Source organism: Cydia strobilella, chromosome 8 (assembly GCF_947568885.1).
Source record: "Cydia strobilella chromosome 8, ilCydStro3.1, whole genome shotgun sequence".
NCBI classification, from domain to species: Eukaryota; Metazoa; Arthropoda; class Insecta; order Lepidoptera; family Tortricidae; genus Cydia; species Cydia strobilella.
In genome coordinates this window covers 4190673-4210580 of record NC_086048.1, presented here as the reverse complement: position 1 = coordinate 4210580, position 19908 = coordinate 4190673, and the positions used below count along the sequence as shown (strand labels likewise).

The 19908-nt window shown below is 36.6% G+C and overlaps 1 protein-coding gene across 1 annotated transcript in view; it reads right to left on the bottom strand.

Moving 5' to 3' along the window:
- Window positions 1-11128, bottom strand: part of LOC134743475 (uncharacterized) — a 31326-nt gene extending 20198 nt beyond the window's left edge. Inside the window, exons 1-2 of the mRNA XM_063676921.1 lie at window positions 10949-11128; window positions 8544-8601 (exon numbers count right to left, since the gene is read on the bottom strand). Of these exons, the coding sequence (XP_063532991.1) occupies window positions 8544-8589 (46 nt within the window). The 5' untranslated portion in view covers window positions 8590-8601; window positions 10949-11128. The remainder of the gene's footprint in view (window positions 1-8543; window positions 8602-10948) is intronic.
- Window positions 11129-19908: the final 8780 nt, after the last annotated feature.

The following is a 19908-nucleotide window of genomic DNA, read 5'->3' as shown; positions in this document are numbered from 1 at the left end:
GATAGAGACAGATGACGAAATTTCGTATTTCGATGTTCGAGGTAAAATTCTCATAAAATTGGTTGTGTTGAGTGGTTTACGATCCCACGAAATCTTATATAATCGCTTTGAAGAGATGTTATCTTACATTTAATTCCTTTGTAACGAGGCAGAACGAATGTCAATTTGTACGCTCACAAGTTATCCGTTTTTCTCTGCATTGCGGCAAGACAGGTTACTTGAGTATTCATTATATAGAGCTCGCAGAGCGTTAAGCTTTTTTAGTTAAGTTTTAAGTTAAGGCGGTTCCCTGAGCCAGAAGGCGAAAAATCTCCTTATATGATCCTGTTTTTCTAAGAGGCGTTGATATTCGTAGACGTGGAAAAAATATATGTAGTTCTTGACCATATTATCCTTAATATCATAGCTTCCGATACACGAATTATGACACTTCGCTCGATACAATTAATTCCCAAAGTAACCTCTAACTCGGACTTTTAATCCAACTTTACTCGGTTATTTATTATGTGATACTATAAATAAAAAAAGAAGAAAATACAATCTTAACTTAAATAATAATTTCATAGCTTTCGAATTTCGATATTGTAGGGTAACGTTTTTAAAATAAATAAAAATCGACTAAATTCGATCAAAATTGACACTTGGCGCGCATGATTTTTCCCGTTCTTTCTTGCGAAATGTGACAGAGACCGCGGCAAACCGACGGAACGGCCTTAATAGCATATTATGAGGCAGAATAAGAAGGTCATTATGACATTGCAAGAAACGAGAGAAATTCTAATAATAAAACACAACAGAAGTTTTCAACAAAAATAACAAAGGAAAGTGAATTAACAAATGTGCAAGTTGCGAAAGTTTTTTTTTAAATACATGTTTCCAAAAAAGTGGTAAAGTTTTCAGAAATTACGTAATAAAGAAAGTTTCCATTTCATAAATAGGAAATATCATTCCTCGTAGGAAATTTTTGAAGATATTTTCATGTAGAAAATTTCAAAAGTTGGAAGTTTTCCGTCGACATATTAGTAATTAAATCTATACCATCACCATCTTCCTTGCCTTATCCCGGGTTTTTGCCACGGCTCATGGGAGCCTGATGGGGTCCACTTGGCACCTAATTCCAAGAATTGGCGTAGGCACTAGTTTTTACGGAAGCGACAGCCATTTGACCTTCCAACCGAAGGGGTAAACTAGGCCTTTATTGGGATTAGTCCGGTTTCCTCACGACGTTTTCCTTCACCGAAAAGCGACTGGCAAATATCAAATGATATTTCGTAAATAAGTTCCGAAAAACTCACTTGTAAGAGCCGGAGTTTGAACCCGCGACCTCCGGATTGAAAGTCACGCGCTCTAACCGCTAGGCCACCAGCGCTTTTCTAACCAATTACTAAAAAATACAAACGGAAAATTCGTAAACATTTATCGCCATAAGTCAAATAAGCAACATGATAAATGACATTAATTTTTCCGTCCCGGTAAACGAGTTCCACCAATTGTCAAGGCTAACAAAGTTAATTTAATTTTTACTTCGCCATTGAGCGTAAACAAAACATTCGACTATCGGTAAATGTCATAGACATAGTATATAAGTAGTTATAGACATGAAACCGAGCGACCAGGGGTAAGAGCCATATTCATGTATTGACAGTTTCATGTATGGCAGCATAATCCTTTTTCTCTTTCACTCTTATAAATTTCGGTATTTCGCCATCGCCTACTTGGTACGATGCCATATCCCGACCATGAAAAAATTCCCGGTCGGTGATAAAGACAAACCATGGCACTATTTTCTCTTTCCTCTTATAGGAATCGCAATAAGACTATCTTTCTTTATCAAAGAGTGTCAGGCCCTTGGTAAATGTAAATATACAGTCTCTTACATGCCAAGTTATGCTTGAAGAACCAACAGTTTTAATGGAACTTAAGAGAAAAGTTAACGACCGGTTCGCCAGACAAACGTTGTCCCCATTTTCCTCTCTGGATTTTGACAATATGGAAAATACTTATAGACAATTTGATGTTTATTAAGTTATAACCATATGCCATTTAGTTAGTATTTTATTATTATTATTAGATATACTAGGTATATGAATTAGGAGCGAAAAAATGCGAATATATAATAAAACATATTTTTGGAACTTCCAAATTGGAAGCTCCAAAAATATAACTAATAATAATTGTTAACTCTTGTACTTAACAATTTAAAAATCTAAATAACCAAACAAAGGGGCATTTAGTTGAAGTTAATATACATCGAATTGTGTAAAATTAGTTGTAGTATAATGTTAATATCCAGGGAAAAAGATAGGGACTACGTTTGTATGGAGAGGCGGCCGTTCCCTTCTGTGTGTTATTATTTACAGAGATAATACCTATTAAGTTACCAGAAATATGAGGTTTTACTCGACTTAAGTAGGTCAGACGAGTGGGTGCGACCGTGTGAGGGAGAAAGCCATTATTCTGTATTTCGATGAGCATTTAGTAACGTTTCACTTTGTTTCACTTCGTTTGCTTAGTGTTGGATTTATTTTTAACGTTAATCCACTGACCCAGAGCTCCCGTTTAAACACAGACTACCAATGAGTAAAAGTAGTAAGTAGGTGCGAATATAAGTATTTTATACATGAGTATTGTAAAGTGTGGCAGTGGTAGGAAATACCTGTTATAAGTAACTATTTGATGTAATGCGTCATTCACATTTTTTCTGGGTATAAATATATAATAGGTTAAAACCGTAAAACGGTAGGTATTTTTAATGAAGGTTATTTTTTTATTGTAATTTTATTGTATTGTATTGTAAATTAAGTGAATTGTATATATAAACACATAACGTATAGATATTTGAAGTTTGAAGTATCTGTTTGAGGAATTGTATATTTTTTTATATTATTATTCTGTGTAATTCGAAATACATTTTAACCTTTAATATGTTCTCACTACTGAGGTGAAAAGCAAAGTTATTTTACATCTCGTAGGACAAAATAAACACTCGCAGGAAAAACCAACTTTCCTCTCTTGTTGCACAAATAACTATTGTCTCAATCAAACAAAAACGTAGTTTCGTTTATGTAGGTAGGTACCTACAGTCGCCATCTGATATATTGGAGCTGAAAAGGTCCAATACTCAAAATATCAGAATATGGACTTTAACATCTTGTACCTAACATAATAGAGGCTATCTTCGGATATTTGTGAATATAAGTACCTATTGGCCGATCCGATATAAACCTACTGTACCTACGACTGTCCTAACACAGTAACAGACATTAACTAAGAGGGATCTATTTATAAATTACGGGTTTATTTACACACGATGGGTTTATTTTCCGATTGCCGGTGATATCATCGTAAAAGAACTAAAGAACCAAAACGTGATTAATGAATGAATAATGAAACGCGCATACATGCTCACAAGTAACAAATATGAGAAACAAGTAATATTTTTAGCCGAAATCCAAAAGCCTCTTGCCCGTGCCCAGCCTAGCGGATACGTGGCGGATACCTATAGGGTCTGCACTCTGCAGGCATACTGTGGGTGGATTGGATACCAGTCTTGTTTAATCCCAACTATTAGGTATATTATAGGTTAGGCGAAAATAATTCTGTCTGTCTGTAGTGTTTGTTAATACTTACCTCCTCACGCTTAAACCAATTTAGATAAAAATGGTATTAGGTTTGAGGCCCGGGGAGGGACATTAGGGTAGTTACCGTCAATCATCATCATCATTACACGCAGGCGAAGTCGCTGGCAGAAGTTATGAATAATGATTAAAATAGACTGTAAAGCCCTTCTTTATACTTGATAAACTATTCCGAACAAGGAGTGGGGCGTGCCATATTAGATTGGATTGATGATGGCCATTCATAAAGAAAGTAACTTTCAAACGAAAGTAACTGATAACTTTTTGCGGATTAACTGAAAACTTTTGTTATGTAAATGTACGTAAAAAGCGAAAGTCGTAGGGCATAGGCTATCCTATCCTAGAGAGTGTTGTATGAATTAGAAATTCAATCACTTTCATTCGTGGTTCTTATTGAAGAATCTCCAGACGAGAACGAACGGGAGAAGATGACGTCTGGAGAAGATAGCGGTTCCTGGATCTAACTTACTGATTTGCTCAACTTGAAAAATGTAAAGTGTGCTATGATTTGTAATCAGTCTTTTCCAGTAAAGCCAGAGCTGTTTTTATCATATTTTATTGAACGCCCTCGTCATCAACGATTGAAAGATCTAATGTGTTCTCTCTAGTCTAGTATGATACGCCCACGATTCCCGACGAAGCTCAAATTCAGCCGTTTTCCGACAAATATAATATTATATTATTGGATTTACAGATAAAATATGTGTTATATTGAATGTTTTAAATCTTAAAATCATCGCCAGTATAACTTATGCCATCATCAACCTTCATGATATCCCAAAACAAAACATCACAATTTTACGACAGGTCCATTAAAAGATGTTTTATAATTGTACACTACCTATATAATGTCTATTATACTCGCTCAAAAGGTATTATATTAATGCTATTACGGCCGGGTATTTCTATAATGGTTTATTCCGAACATGCTAATATCTGATCTCGGACAAAACGGACAAGCGTGAATAATTTCTGTCTGTCGTAGTAGAGTAGAATATAATGGCGTGACTCAGCCGTGAATGAGGCTTGCTTCACTTATTTTGCGTCACCATGTGTATTGCAAGTTTGACTAACAGTCTAAAATTATATTTATTAGATATAGTGATATTGATATATGGGTCATTTTCTATGAAAAGGGACCTTATTGTCGATGGCGCTTACGCCGCACGCCGTCGCGCGGCATTGTATTTATATCGGAGCATCGTTTATAATGGCGTAAGCGCCATCGACAATAAGGTCCCTTTTTATAGAAAATACCACATATTGTACAGTGGCACATAACGGTACTATTTCAGCTCCCTCTAATAATAGACCCCTTTAATCATATTTTCAGGCTGCAGGCGAAGATATACCATAACCTAGTCTAGGTTAGATTTAAATTTATACCTACCTATTCATTGTACGTAGTTTGTATTCCAATCCTGAGTAGAAGAAATCGATCAATTCATTACTAAACTTGACTTCGATCAATTTAAAAACAAGACATAGGAAAGTCTATAACTTATATGTGAAAGCAATAAAAGGTAAAATGTATGTACTTGAAGTTTATTACCTACACAACATATTGATCCCGCCCGTACGTCCTGTAATTTATGTCTAAAACAATGTAACTTTACCTACAAACAGCAACACTTGATCTGTCCATCGGCGGACCTTACATGGTTGTAATAAGGCTTACTTACGCTCAGTTAACAGCGTGGACGATGGTCCAAGATTTTAATTTATGACCCATTACGTACCTTGTCACAGTAACAATCAATATGAAAGTCGCTAGAGACTAAGCTAGAGATCTCATACTATTGTCACTGTGACAAGGTACAAAATGAGTCCGAAATTATACATGGTATGAAATAAACATAACTATTGTTGACTGAAGCGTGACCTCTGGCGAGATCGCACGAAGGGTCATTTTGTGGCTTTCCAACACAGAAGGGTCCTTAAGCTTAAAATGCAGTAAGGTCCTTTTTATCTGAAATTCTGAGAAAGGTCCTTATTGCACATGAAGCATAAGTTTCTCTGATGTAAAGCCACATTTTATATGACTTTCCACCCTATGCCTCAGAGTAATAAGAATTGACTTTTAACAGTTCGCAAGAGAAGTAATAATGAGCCCCTGCGGCCCCTGCGGGTAACAACACTGATGTATGGAGTGAGCACTCTTTGCCTTCTTAATTATCTTTGATTAAGTAAGTACAACCAATGGTATTGATTGATTCCCGCACGTCTCCTCTCATCTACGGCGCAGCTCGCAGCCTAAGAATGAGGACTCCAAAGACCTTCTACTACTTATACTGGTCTCGCAACAAGGCATTCTGTAAGCGACGATAATAACAACCAGCTTAAAACTAGGGACATACATGAGTGTCGTGCCTCGGACATTTGTCGTTGCCCAGGGGAAACGTGATCCGTCCATGATCGTTTCCGTAAAAGGGCATTGTCTGAGGTGAGGGCTAATAAACAACTCGTGCTTAAAGCACAAGCGCATATACATCGCTTAAAATAACACTGCGCATCGCCTCATCCAAATACAATCTATGGGAGAAAAAGTTATAACAATTTCAGTAAGCTAATGCAAGGAATGTAAGGTATTAATCCTGCATGGAATAAATTTACAAGCAATACAATTGTAATGAAAAAATCTAATTATTCTTGGTATTAGTCATCGCTATGCCACAGGATTCGCGATCATTTCTCCCTGTTATGCTTAACTCTCGGGAAAGACAACCTCTGTTTCTGTGCGTGTGTAAGGGGTACGATACACAGGCACAGAAACAGAAGTTGCCTTTCCCTAGAGTTAAGCATAAATTGGCAAGATAATTCTGATGTTTCTGGGTCTATGGGTGACTTGGTCTGGGTTCTGGGTCTGGGTGACTTTTATGGGTCCTCTTAATGGGTCAAACTTTTTTCGTATGAGAAGGTTATATACAATCTTTTCTAAATATAGATATCATAAAATAAACGGACTTTAAAGCTTAGTTTTCGTAACTACCTACTTATAGGCATGTCAAGCTTCTTATTTCTTTAATTTTGTATAATGAACGTCTTAGAAAAACGTATCAAATCGTTAACTTTTGTAATGCCCACAGAGGCCACAGATAAGACGCCGGCCGGTTTTTCCGAACGTTTTTGACCCTAATGTAATTTTGGGATGTAGGTATCAACATTCATTATTTGGCAAGGGCAGAAAAGACAAATAGAACCAAAAATGTAGGTATATTCTGAACTAACAGCCTGTAAGTTATCGGTAGCGGCTTACCCAATATGCCGTGTGGGGCACAGACCACTGGGACTGTGACCGATCTCAAACAGGAAACGGTTGCTGTATGAATCACGCCCACGTTCTCAGAAGATACCGATAATCGAGTCATTAGAGTTGCAGAGCCACTTTACCAGATCAAAGTGACGTAACGTCTCTCTCGTATTCTCTAAAGGTGACATTCGGGGTGATTGCAGCTGCAATATTGATGCGACATATACACGGTGGCTAAAAAATAAGTTCTTTCCCGTTGCCAGGGAGGTTTTGGGATTATACTGAGCAACTTTTACTATAGGACCAACCCTGAAATCGGGAAAAAATTTTTGGCTGATTCATACATTTTGGGCTGGCTGGTCTTTTTTCTATGGGAGGGTAAATTTTTATTTCTCGATTTCGTGGTTGGTCCCGTAGTAAAAGTTGCTCAGTATAATCCCAAAACCTCCCTGGCAACGGGAATGCACTTATTTTTTAGCCACCCTGTATACTGTGGCGACGTTGATATCGCTGCTGGCAAAGGTGCAGCAGCCTGCTGCACCTTTGAGGCAATTTTATTGATAAAATGAGTACGCGCATAACGTACGTAAGGAAATCAGTTTTAATTTATTGTGTGAGAATATGGTAATAAAAATAAGCTTTCACTACCAGCTCGTAAAGGCTCTCTTTATTCGTTCGTATTTATTTATTCGTCAAAATCATCAGAGAAAGTTGCTTGCTTTCAAGTTGGCTGATAGAATTTACATTTAATAAATGATAATTTTGAATGAAAAATATTTAATAACGTCCATTCGGATTTGATTTGTAATGTTTTACAGTTAGCATTTTCCCCGCGTTGGTGTGGTGAAAATTCTTGTGTTTCACTTGGTAGCAAAGTTTGTTTAGTTTAGTCATCGCGCCTTGAAACCCACTCAGCGGTCAAAATTCCACTTTCCGAACCATTCGCTATGCTTGTGGTTTAATTTTGACGTTTTTTAGGGTTCCGTACCCAAAGGGTAAAGACGGGAGTTCTGTCTGTCTGTCTATCCGTCTGTCTGTCTGTCTGTCCGTCTGTCACCAGGCTGTATCTCATGAACCGCGATAGCTAGACAGTTGAAATTTTCACAGATGATGTATTTCTGTTGCCGCTATAACAACAAACACTAAAAACAGAATAAAATAAATATTTAAGGGGGGCTCCCATACAACAAACGTGATTTTTTAGAGACCGCGGATAATTTGTTCTAATGTTATGTTCTGTGATTAGACTACTACGAGCATTACATTTTCTTGTAAGTCTATGCATAGGAATGTATGAATAGAATTATAATTTATAAATAACGATTTTAAATGTAATTTAGATAGGGCGAGGTAGAGGGTTATACACTGTTTCTACGGCGAGTACCTTATACCTACTTAAAAGATTTGGGAATTTGATAAAATTAACTATGTAATTTTGGAAATATTAACAAAAAAAATTTGGAAATTTTAAGAAGGTACCTACTAAGTACACGTAAAATTATGTTCCTATATACTTAAACGAAACAAAGTTATTATCCTATTGTTCGAAAACTTATAGATTTGTCTGATTACTGGTTTAGATAACCATAAAACGCGTAGGTACCTCATGTTATGATAAATGATCGGTATCATTTATAGAAACAACAAAAACTCACCGAATGCAGCTGCTGCGATTAAACAAAGAAACTGGTACCGCGCCATCTCATTAGGATACTAAAACAAATGAAAAAACATTATGTACTAGCATTTAATTATGGACTCTACAGACATCACCGATAATTGCATGCGATTTTCGATACATTGACGACTAATAAGGATCAACGAATCCATAAAAAGTCACTACGAGTAAAAAAAATGTATGTATCAAAAATTGCATGCGCTCGAAATCTCACAATACATTCATTCGATATTCCACAATTTTAAAACATCAAAGAATTGCCTTTTTACATTCAATCTCCATAAAAACTAATGATTTTAAATAAACTGGAGGAAAAGATAAAATTTGCCTGTTTCTTGAATTACAAATAAACTTTACAGACTCTACAAATGATAATAATACACATTACATTTCACGTGTTATTAGGGGGTGTAGATAATCGATTATCTAATCATTAACTACATAAAGTCATTACCCGATAATTTTAATTCGTGTTAGTCAGTTTAATGACCTGTCATAAATTGTATAGGAAGTCTCAACTGTCAATTAAAATATCAATTAAGTAATAGCTCATTAACTTGTAATTGGGTTAATTTTTATCGACAATTAATAGAGATCATTTCGTCAGGTGACAACCAAAACCTACTAATAATCACCACCACAAGTTCATAGCCATAGTGAACCGTATTAGTACCAATATAAGGTTGATTTTTGTTTAATTATTTTTTAGTAAGTAATTTGTGAGTTTTGGTTGTCACCTGACGATTTGTCATAATCAAGAATAAAATATGAATTAGGATTATGACTAACCTAAGGGCTGCTTTTTTACGTAGGCGTAGGAAGAGCAATATTTATTTTTCACCTCAGCAGCTCGAACAAGCCTACTTTCGTCACTCCCTGGAGTGAGGAAAGTGCGACTTTCCTCACTCCAGGGAGTGAAACAATGTAGCTTTTTAATTTAGTGAAGGCCATGAACTTCATACTACGGTACGGTACGGTACGGTACGGTACGGTCCGGTACGGTACGGTCCGGTCCGGTCCGGTCCTGTCCGAACCGGTCCGGTCCGTACCGGTCCGGTCTCGTGTCGTATCGTATCGTATCGTATCGTATCGTATCGTACATATTATAATACTTTTTTTTTTCTGTTTATTCTGTGTAATTCGAAATACATTTTAACCTTTAATATGTTCTCACTACTGAGGTGAAAAATTATGTGTGCAACACGAGAGCAAAGTTATTTTACATCTCGTGTTTTTGAGTCCCTCGCTACGCTCAAGATTCTACCATAGAATCACTCGCTTCGCTCGTGATTCAATTATGGAATCTTTCGCTTTCTCGGGACTCAAAATAAACACTCGCAAGAAAAACCAACTTTCCTCTCTTGTTGCACAAATAACTATATCTTCATTCTTAACCTTTGGTAAAGTGGTACCAAGGACTACATAGTATAAAACAAAGTCGCTTTCCGCTGTCTGTAGGTATGTCTGTCCCTATGTATGCTTAGATCTTTAAAACTACGCAACAGATTTTGATGCGATTTTTTTAAATAGATAGAGTGATTCAAGAGGAAGGTTTTTATGTATAATTTGTAAAGGTTTTGTGTAAATGAGTTGAACTACCCGTGCGAAGCCGGGGCGGTCGCTAGTATTATATATATGGTCCTTGGTTGAACCTTGGTTGTGACTTGTGAACACAATGGCAGAAAACATCGTTCTCGACAAGAATGCAAAAAGATAACTCAAAATTTGGCAGGATCCTCGTCATACACAGACAAGGGTTTAATAAAGACTCGTAGGTATCGCTTTTATTATGGTTATTTATATCCAGAAAATCCAGAAATGAAGTCTTCTTAAATAACCTATACGTAATTTAATGTTTTATTTAAAACTAGGGTCATTGCGCTAGTTTCCGTCCATGCTCTAGTTTTCGTCCACTTGACGGATTAGCAATTCAATTATTTCATTTTTAATTTGCTATTTCTGAAATATAATTTTTATGTAGATAGATATAATTGTTTAGACATTAAGGATATGCAGCAATGTAGGTTTAAAATTAAAGCTGGACGAAAACTAGCGCAATGACCCTAGTTTTAAATAAAACATTAAATTAGGCACTTAAAGAAGAGTAGTTAACATAATGCCGGAATCATGAACAAACGATTAAAGTTTTGGACCGCGAAAATTGCAAACTAATGCTAACTAACATGTAACTAACCATGCCCAGCAAAAAAGTTCGTCATTTGTGATTTAAGTGCTCAAAGAGTTTATTGACTTCGCTTAACAAATGTTTTACTTGCCCTTAAACTACTTTTACACGCTAAAATAAAACCGGTCGATGCGCCTGCAAACTACACATTTGCAAATTGTTTCTAAAAGTCGTTCTAGATGTTTTTTTGTACTAACCGGTATCACTTTCGCAAAGAACCTGTTTGGAAGCGTTCGTCTAAAAATACCTGGGAGATGCGATTGCGAGCCGTCACTGATCAAGTTAATTCAACGCGCACTGTGTTTTGTTTTAGAGCGCGATGCGAGTGCGCAATACGTGCGCGCTCGGCTACGGCGGGTCATACTCTGCGCAAGACCTAACTTCGAGCTGCTAAAGCCAGTTTTCCGATCATACGCGGACCATTATAAGCTGCCTTCCGATCACGCTTGCTTTCTGCAAATGTAAAGGCCTAGTCGGTGAAATGGTTTGTGAATAAGTTTGTGGCAACCATGGTCTAGCGTCAAGCGTGAGCGCAGTGCCGCTGACCTCCGATCGATCCAGGAAATGTATGGATGCGGTAACAGCTTCGATAAATTTTGTTTTACTGCATTTTTATGCATGCTTGCATGCCATTGAGATGCAACTTTTGTCCGTTGTCTTCTCGAATTATTGCACATTGCACATCAAATTGAACACAGCTGTTGGTTTTCGCATTATTAAATTTATTAATGGTGTTCCTTATTGCAAAGAAAATACTTGCACTTCAAGGGTTGGCACACTCGGATTTCTAGGTTTTTTAATTGGTTTTTTATCAATCAATCAATCAATTTATTTTGGTATAATAATGGTTGGTTTACGGGGGTTATTACAATATTTTTATGTACATTCCTTAATTAGCATGCGAAATATTCACAATTATTTACATATGTACAAATTCAATTTAAACTTAACTAAAAAACTGAATAATATTATATGTAGGTATACCTAAATAATAAATATTTCTAACATTATATTATAATAATTATAATATGCATTAATTCTGCAAAAAATAATTTAATTAATAAAATCTGCGTTCATGTATTTTTTTATTAAATTGGCTATCGGGCACTTCTTTGAGCTGTTGTAGGAAAATGTAGTATTTTATTGGACTTATTATGTTTACACACATCACCGTACAATTCTTCCAAAATCGGCTTGTTTTTCGTTGTTTGTCCACCACAAGTACAATTTCTTGTGTTTCGTGGAAATAAATCACTAACAGTTTTAAAAAGTGTTCTGTGCTTTCTTACAAATTCAGACACTTTTTCAATGCCTATATGTATAAAAATGCAAGAGGTAAGTAGTATACCCAATTCAAAAAATAAAGGTTTACATGTTTCCAAAAGGCTAACTCCACACATAGCAGGATATACATCTTTTTTGGGCAACAAAAGCTCTGAATTTACTCGTAACTATTCGAAACTTTTCTTCTCCTGCTACCCTCACTGTGTAAGGACAAAGTCGTTTTATAATTATAACTTTGATTTACCTATTATTGTAATTGCTTTCTTTTGTGATTCAATTAAAAATATTTGACTTGATTTGACTTACCTCGGAATTACCTTGTCTTGACAACTAATTATTGACATTGACACAAAAATATTTCACAGAGTAAAGTAAAGGCACGCACTTATTTGTACTTAATAGGTATTTAGGTAATAACCTTCAAAAGCACTTCTAAAAAACAACATGCTCAAATCAGCAATTTATATACACCTTGTGTCCGTGTGTCCGTCCACCACACAGTCCACACACCATCTAGTCTGTCTTCTGCACCGACTTTAATACGTCATAATTTCATAGATTTTTGTAATTTATTATGAAATGGGGTGTAGGCAGATCCACACACACACACACGCACACACACACACACACACACACACACACACACACACACACACACACACACACACACACACACACAAATGCTATGCAGAATTAGCTTATGATAATACTAATTTCTACTGAGTTGAATTGTACGCATGCTGTTTAGCGTATCCAAGGCTTCCCACATCCTTACATTTGCGAAGCTAGAGCCAATATAGATATTCCCTGCCCCCTGACCCGTTGCCGCGGGTGCCTGGGAACTTACCTTCCTGCAACCATTTACGAGGACCCACGTACGAGCACTTAACTTTTTGCAAAACATACACTTAAGGTACAGTTGAGTTCTGAAACATTTTTACAAGCCAATTTTCCGAAATATATTTACACAATACACGATAATAAGGTCGTGTTAAAATATTTTTGGAATGTTGGCTTGTAAAGATGTTGGTGAACAAGACCGTACTTACCCTATATGTGATGTTTTCAACTAAAAGTACCACATTGTCGGTTGTCGATAAGGTTGATTTCAAATTAAAGCTTAGCGCCTTATTAACAACTGACAATAACTACCCTTTAGGTTGAAAACTGCACATATACCTATACTTACTTTACTCTTTGGTACTTACAGCCCGTACAAGGCATAATGTCTTGACTTGGTCTTGACGCACTTTTGTCACGCGTTTGGCCGTAAAAAACGGAACGGTAAGAATTCGGAGTTTTCTTTTATGATTATGACATTTTGAAAAGTAAATTTATTAAGTAAGTATATAAGTTACAAAGTTTCAATTATAAACCAATATTTTTTTTGTATTTAAAATACTTTAAAACAATTTACGTATATCTAGAGTTAAACCAAGACAAGTCTGCAACGATTTTGACAGCACACGCAGTGCAAGTGTTATTTTAAACGTCAAACTTCTATGAAATTATGACGTATAAATAACACTTGCACTGCGAATGCTATCAAAATCGTTGCAGCCTTTTCTTGGTCTAACAGTGAGTAACTATTACCTTATAATTGTTGGTTTCTTACAAGGTACACTCTGTATGCAGGTACCTAACTTTTTTTCTAAACCTATGTCACGGAGAATGTTTATTTAATATTTTCTATAGCTGTGGATAAAAAAAAACAGAATGCCAAAGTAGTATTGTCAAAAATAACCAAGTATAATGTAACATAAAATCTTAAAAAACAAGAGTTTTTTAATAAATAAAAATAATAATAATATATGTTATAATGCCTATAGTAGCTCAGACTTGCTGCTGCAGTGGTGATACACCCGACAAGTTTTGCTATGGCTGCTATCCTAATCTAAAAGTCAGTCCTATTACGGTAAAGATAGAAAAGAAGCCTAAATATCCCCCATATAAAAGGCCGACTTATAAACCGATTACCTTTGAACATCTTTTTCCTTCTGGTCCCAGTTCGCTAGGCCAAAGTGAAGGCAGGGCAGCGACACCGTGTGAGAGATGCGCTAAAATACTTCGTGAGAAAGAAATTCAATTAATAAGGAAAGATCAAGAACTGCTTCAACTCCAAAGGCACCTACGAAAACACGGAGGACGGAAACACGATTACGGATCCGTCCGCGAGGTCGAATTCCAGATCAGAAAGAGAGAACATGAACTAGCAAAACTAAACATGGAAATGGCAAGACATGATACAACCAAAATATGGCCTTTAGAAAGATTTAATTGTCCATCGTGCTCCAGATATCTCAATCGTAAAGAGGAACAATTGAAAAAGATAGAACAAGAAGTGGTCAAGCAAATGGCTAGTCCGTACATAAAAGTAAGCCCGAACCCCTGCAGTTGTTGCTCAGACCTCACTAGACCACAGACCGATGAAAAGAAAAGGAAAAAGAACAGAAAGAACTGTTTTAAAGAACTTAATAAGAAAGAAAAGAAATTGTTAAAGAAAGAGAGAGATATCGATAAGAAAATTAAAGTGTTCAGAAAACAGAATCTCAAAGAAGCGAAGGAGGATATGAAAAAAACACCAGACTCGTTTATAAAAGAAGTATATTTGAACTGCAAGTGTGCGTGTAAAAGGGCAATTGTGAACAAGAGGTTTGTAGACCCTTGTACGTTTAATCCTAGTGCTAGTGCTTTTACCTGCACCATGCCTTTCCCGATGTGGAACGGCAGCACGGGCCTGGGTCCCAACATGCACGCCTGCACGACTAAATGTTGCGTTATGAAGTTACTCGGGAGTTTGGCTAGTTGCTACGCCTGTCCCATAAACTGTGGAAACAAGAAGAAAGCTGAGGAGACATCTGGGAGATGTTGTATCCCCATGAGATTGTTGAGATGGTGGGTGTTCAGGAACAAGAAACTTAAGAAACGAAGGTGCTTTTAGATTAACTTAAGGAGCAAAGTTTTTTGTACCGATTGTAAAAAAGTATACTTACCTATTATAGCCATGTGTATTGAAATTAAAAACCGTTCCTATCGAGAAAGTGTACTGACAAAACTTTAACATCCATAACAGGAAGATGATCACACTTTAATCATAGTACATAACTATTAATTGTCCGTTTTTCATTTCTTAATTTTTAGGTATTTTAAAAACAAAAAAACCCGGCTGGTTATAAAATGAACTGAAAAGGGAAAAACAAGTACCTACTTATCACAATGACCTAGTTATATAAAATTCTACTGAGTAATAATATTGTGTGCATTTAGTTTCTTATGCCGGCCACATACGTAACTATATTTTGTAGCGATTTCAGACTAAGCATATACATCGAACGTTCCTAGTGTCTCCAGCTCCACACGCCTCAGATATCGGCTTCGAACGACAGTTTTCCGCAGAAATTCACACAAGAAATATGTCATGAACGATAATCGCCATTGGATATAGATGTACTACAACGATTTGCCATACACACTATCGATAAATCTGCGCAAATAGGTTTGTACTATCACGCTCGGCGATTGTTACGCTATTTAGGGTCCTAGCTAAATTGGTTGTTCCATACTTACGCTATGGAATGTCCAATTTAGCTAGATCCCTAAATGGCGTAACAATCACAGCGTGACTGTACAGATTAATCACTACGATATATGGTATTTATTTTATACCTATATGTAGCCGGCATTATTAAACCTCACAAACAAACTGGAGAAGACTGATTGCCTTGAAAAATTAATAAAAAAAAAAATTTATGTCAGACGTCATGTTTGCTGTCAAAAGAACTTGCAAAATTTAGTTACAAATTCCAAATAGAAAGAACGTTAAAATAAAAAAATATAGAAAAAAACTAAGTGATGAGACATTAATAATATTATTTAAAGTAGTTGGATAGATAAATAGACTATCAGCATGTCAAAGAGGAAGAAGCCCTGTGATAAGTGTCGTATGACAAGAAATAAATTGCCTATCGTGGTAAAAGTTACGAAGCTTGAAAACGATGAAGGATCGTGTGGTAAGCCATGCCATGTGCACACAATAGATCGTTTCCCATCAGTATCCAGCGAACCTCCAACCAAAAAGGAATATCCAACGGATTGTGCAAACTGTTTGAAAATTATTCACGAAAAAGATCGTCAGATATATGACAAGGAACACGAAATGGTTAAATTGATGACAAATTTAATAACTCTCCCAAAGGGTGAAGATAAGTATGACGGTGATGGTGAGATTATTCATAACTATAAGGGGCTACAAGATATTGAAAATGAATTATTTAAGAGAGACCAGGAATTAGCGAGAATGAGATTTGAGGCATGCGACGATGTTTGCTACAATGCTCTCCGACAAAAACAATTGGAATTACGATGGAAAGATTTCGAACTAGAAAGGCGGCGTCCGAATATATTTGCCAGAAATCTGACAAACTTAAAAAATAAAGTTGAAGAGATAAAAGATCAAAATTGCTTTAAAGCACTTCAGAAGAAAGAACGCGAATTGAAAGAAAGAGAGGAAAAAATAGATGAAGCGCTTGAGAAGCTTAGGGAAAAGAAATTTAAAGAGGAGCTGGCTATGTTAAAAGAAGAACTAGAATTTAGAAGAAGACCGCTCATATTTGATGTCAATACGGATTGTTCGTGTGATTGCTCACAAATAAATGAAATACAAGAGATTGAAAAAAAGAATCAAGAAAAGATGCTGTTTGATGCTTGTATGTTTCTCCCTGTTGGGGCCTACGTTCCGTTCTGGACTTGTGATACTATGGAACAAATAAATAAGGCTCGATACTGTCTGGCAGAAGAATTTGAAAAGGCCCGTTACCGTCGTCGTTAGTTGATTGAACTTGATTGGATATGGATAGGGCATGATGACAATACACAATTTATAATTAAGCCCGACTAAGGTTTATTTTAAACGTAACTACGAAACTTCATTCATTATCTATAGGTATACTTACCTACTCTGGTAAGCCAGCTTTTTCAGTAGAAAAATGTAGGCTCGAAGGATCGATCTTCCGGAGACCTTTCTACTGGCTAGGTGCGTAACTGTACACATCTAAAGAATCTATTTAAATAACAATGAAAGTAAACAAAATAAATAATAAACAAAATCATGTTCGCAACGTAGGCTTCGTTAGGAGGGCACAAACATAAATCAGCAACAAGCGTAGTCATTACACACAAACTGACATTGTGTGGGTTATTCTAAAACACAGTCATTTAAAAAGGAAGGACCACCCCAAAGGTTCCCTGTAGATACGACCTGGATCACCTGGAGCGAGGATTACAGTTCCTTTATAGTTTTAGCTTCTGTTCCACAGGGTCACGCAATCTCCACTGCCTCACTGACACAAAATCGTACACAGGTTACAGGGTACTTAGCGTGTTTGAGTTTAGCTGCATATTCGCGGCTGATCCAGCGGACCTAAACGTGAGGCTAAAGGTGGGTCCACACTTGTGACATGACGACGGACCGGACCACGTGGCATCGCTACAGGACATGTTACGCTAAATGCGGACGATTTAACTTTCAGTGTTCGGAATGGATTGAATCGTACAGCAGCTTGTGACAATTAATCGGGTAACAAAAAGACGTCCACATTAATGGTAGTGACACGTGTTTCTGATACGGTCACGGGATAATGTTCGGTAAATTGTCACAAGTGTGGACTCACCTTAAGATGGGACGGTGCAAACGTACTGACACGAGGACACATCATTACGGCCATGGAGACTATATAAAGGAGCCAAATCTCTATGTATAAAAAGTGTCCATCAAAAAACAGTAATTAGGCGGCGCCACCATACACCGAAATACTATCAAAAACAACCTATGTAATTTGGTCGGGTTATTTGTTGCCTTATATGGTACATGTTATACTCATGTCCCAGAGCCTAACTAGCGCCACCGGAGAGATTAAAAACTATTATTTAAAGCTGAAAGCGGTCAGTTTTGCAACAATTCTGCCATAAGAGATTGGCATCCTTTCTATACCATCCATAATTACGGCGAATCACATCATTAATTGTATGATGTCTTGAAAAACACCTTGCGCATCTTTGACAACTTAGTCTTCTTCTTCTTCTTTTAAAATTATGGCTTCAGCCCAGTGGGACTATTTCGCCAGTATCAAGGTATTAAGAGGTTTAAAAACGACAAAAATTGTACGGTTGTACAAGACAGTGTACGGTGATTTGTTAGCTCTTGTAAATCGATAGACTAGACTTTACAAGAAGCACGTGGACTACCGGCCGTTGACTCCAAGATGGTGGTTAAACGTGCTTCAAAATTAATTCTCCATTTACTGCACACTACCACATTAGTTTACTGTATAATAAGCTATCAATATTACACTTTAAACAATATTAATGAGCAAAATACAAAGTAATTAATCACGATGCTAACTATCAAGATGGCGCTCGAACCGGAAGTCCGACAACTTAGTCAATGGTAACCATTCTCATCGATCATGATGCCACAAACGCACCAGTGCACCGTGCCGTGCGGCTATAATTCTTAGAGAGTCATTATCAATGGTGCTTACTTGCTTAGCTGTTATCATAATATTGCATTGTCACTCGACTTAATAACATATATACCTATGCAAATTTTCAACTTAATCGGAAACCGGGAAGTGGGTCAAACCGGTCAAATTTAACTTGCAAGATTTGATTACAGACATACCGACGAAAAACGGGATAGGTGAAACTAAATAAAAGCTTGTAAAAATAAAACAAACCAAAAAGCAATGTACCTATTAAAAAAACTTGTTTTTGTTTAGTTACTGGACTATTTAGCACCTTGCCGAAACCATGCCCGTTTAGGTTTAGAAGGTAAGTTTTATTTAGGTATTTATATTTTTTGTTGTTTTATTTTTTTATGTATGTTTTATATAATTTTACTTTGTTATAACTGAAATAAAGTGATTAGTTCTCAACTTCTCATAAGTTTCAACATAAAAAATCGTCATAATAAATGGACAATTGAGTTGCTTATAAATCTGTCAGATTATGCGGAAAAGGTGTAAGGGAAGGTATTTGCTGAGAGGGTCGAATGGATTTACCCGAGTTTGAAGCTAAGCGACACAAATGAATATGACGTGATAAAAATTAATCTAAGCTTAGAACGCACTGCGATTAATTTCTTGCGGTTTCAGTCTTTTAAGTGCGTGCGCTTATGAAGCATGCCGTACGTTACACTTTTTACGGTTCTGAAACCGCAAAAAAATAATCGTAGTGCGTTCTCAACCTAACAGTAAATGGATAATCCAAGGCCAGGATTACACTCGTAAGTTTTACTTACGTAAGTAGGGACCAGTAGGGACACAGCTATACTACAGAATGAGATATGAATATCGTTATCTCATTCTAGCAAATAGCTTTGTCCCTACTTAGGTACGTAAGTAAAACTTACGAGTGTAATCCTGGCCTAATATAATAAATGCGAAAGTGTGTCTGTCTGTCTGGCAGTTACCTCTTCACGCTTAAACTGCTGAACCGATTTAGTTGAAATTTGGTATAGAGATAGTTTGAGACCCGGGGAAGGACATAGGGTAGTTTTTATCCCAGAAGTCATCCTTTAAGGGGGTTAAAGGGGGGGGGGGGTGGGAATTTGTATGGGGAAATTGGGGAATCGATAAAAAGCAGATAGGAAAAAAAATAAGCTACCCAAATTACTAACTCCACGCAGTCGAAGTTGCGGGTAAAAGCTAGTGTTGTATATTTGTATAACATTCTCCTTAGCAGATTTCTCCATGCTGTCTAATAATATTTCTCTCCTTTCTCTATGAGTCTGTGAAAAAGAAAAACGTCGATGATTGTCCTGTCAGCATACCAAATCAAAGCAAATCTCGGAGTAAAATGCCAAATCAATAGTCAA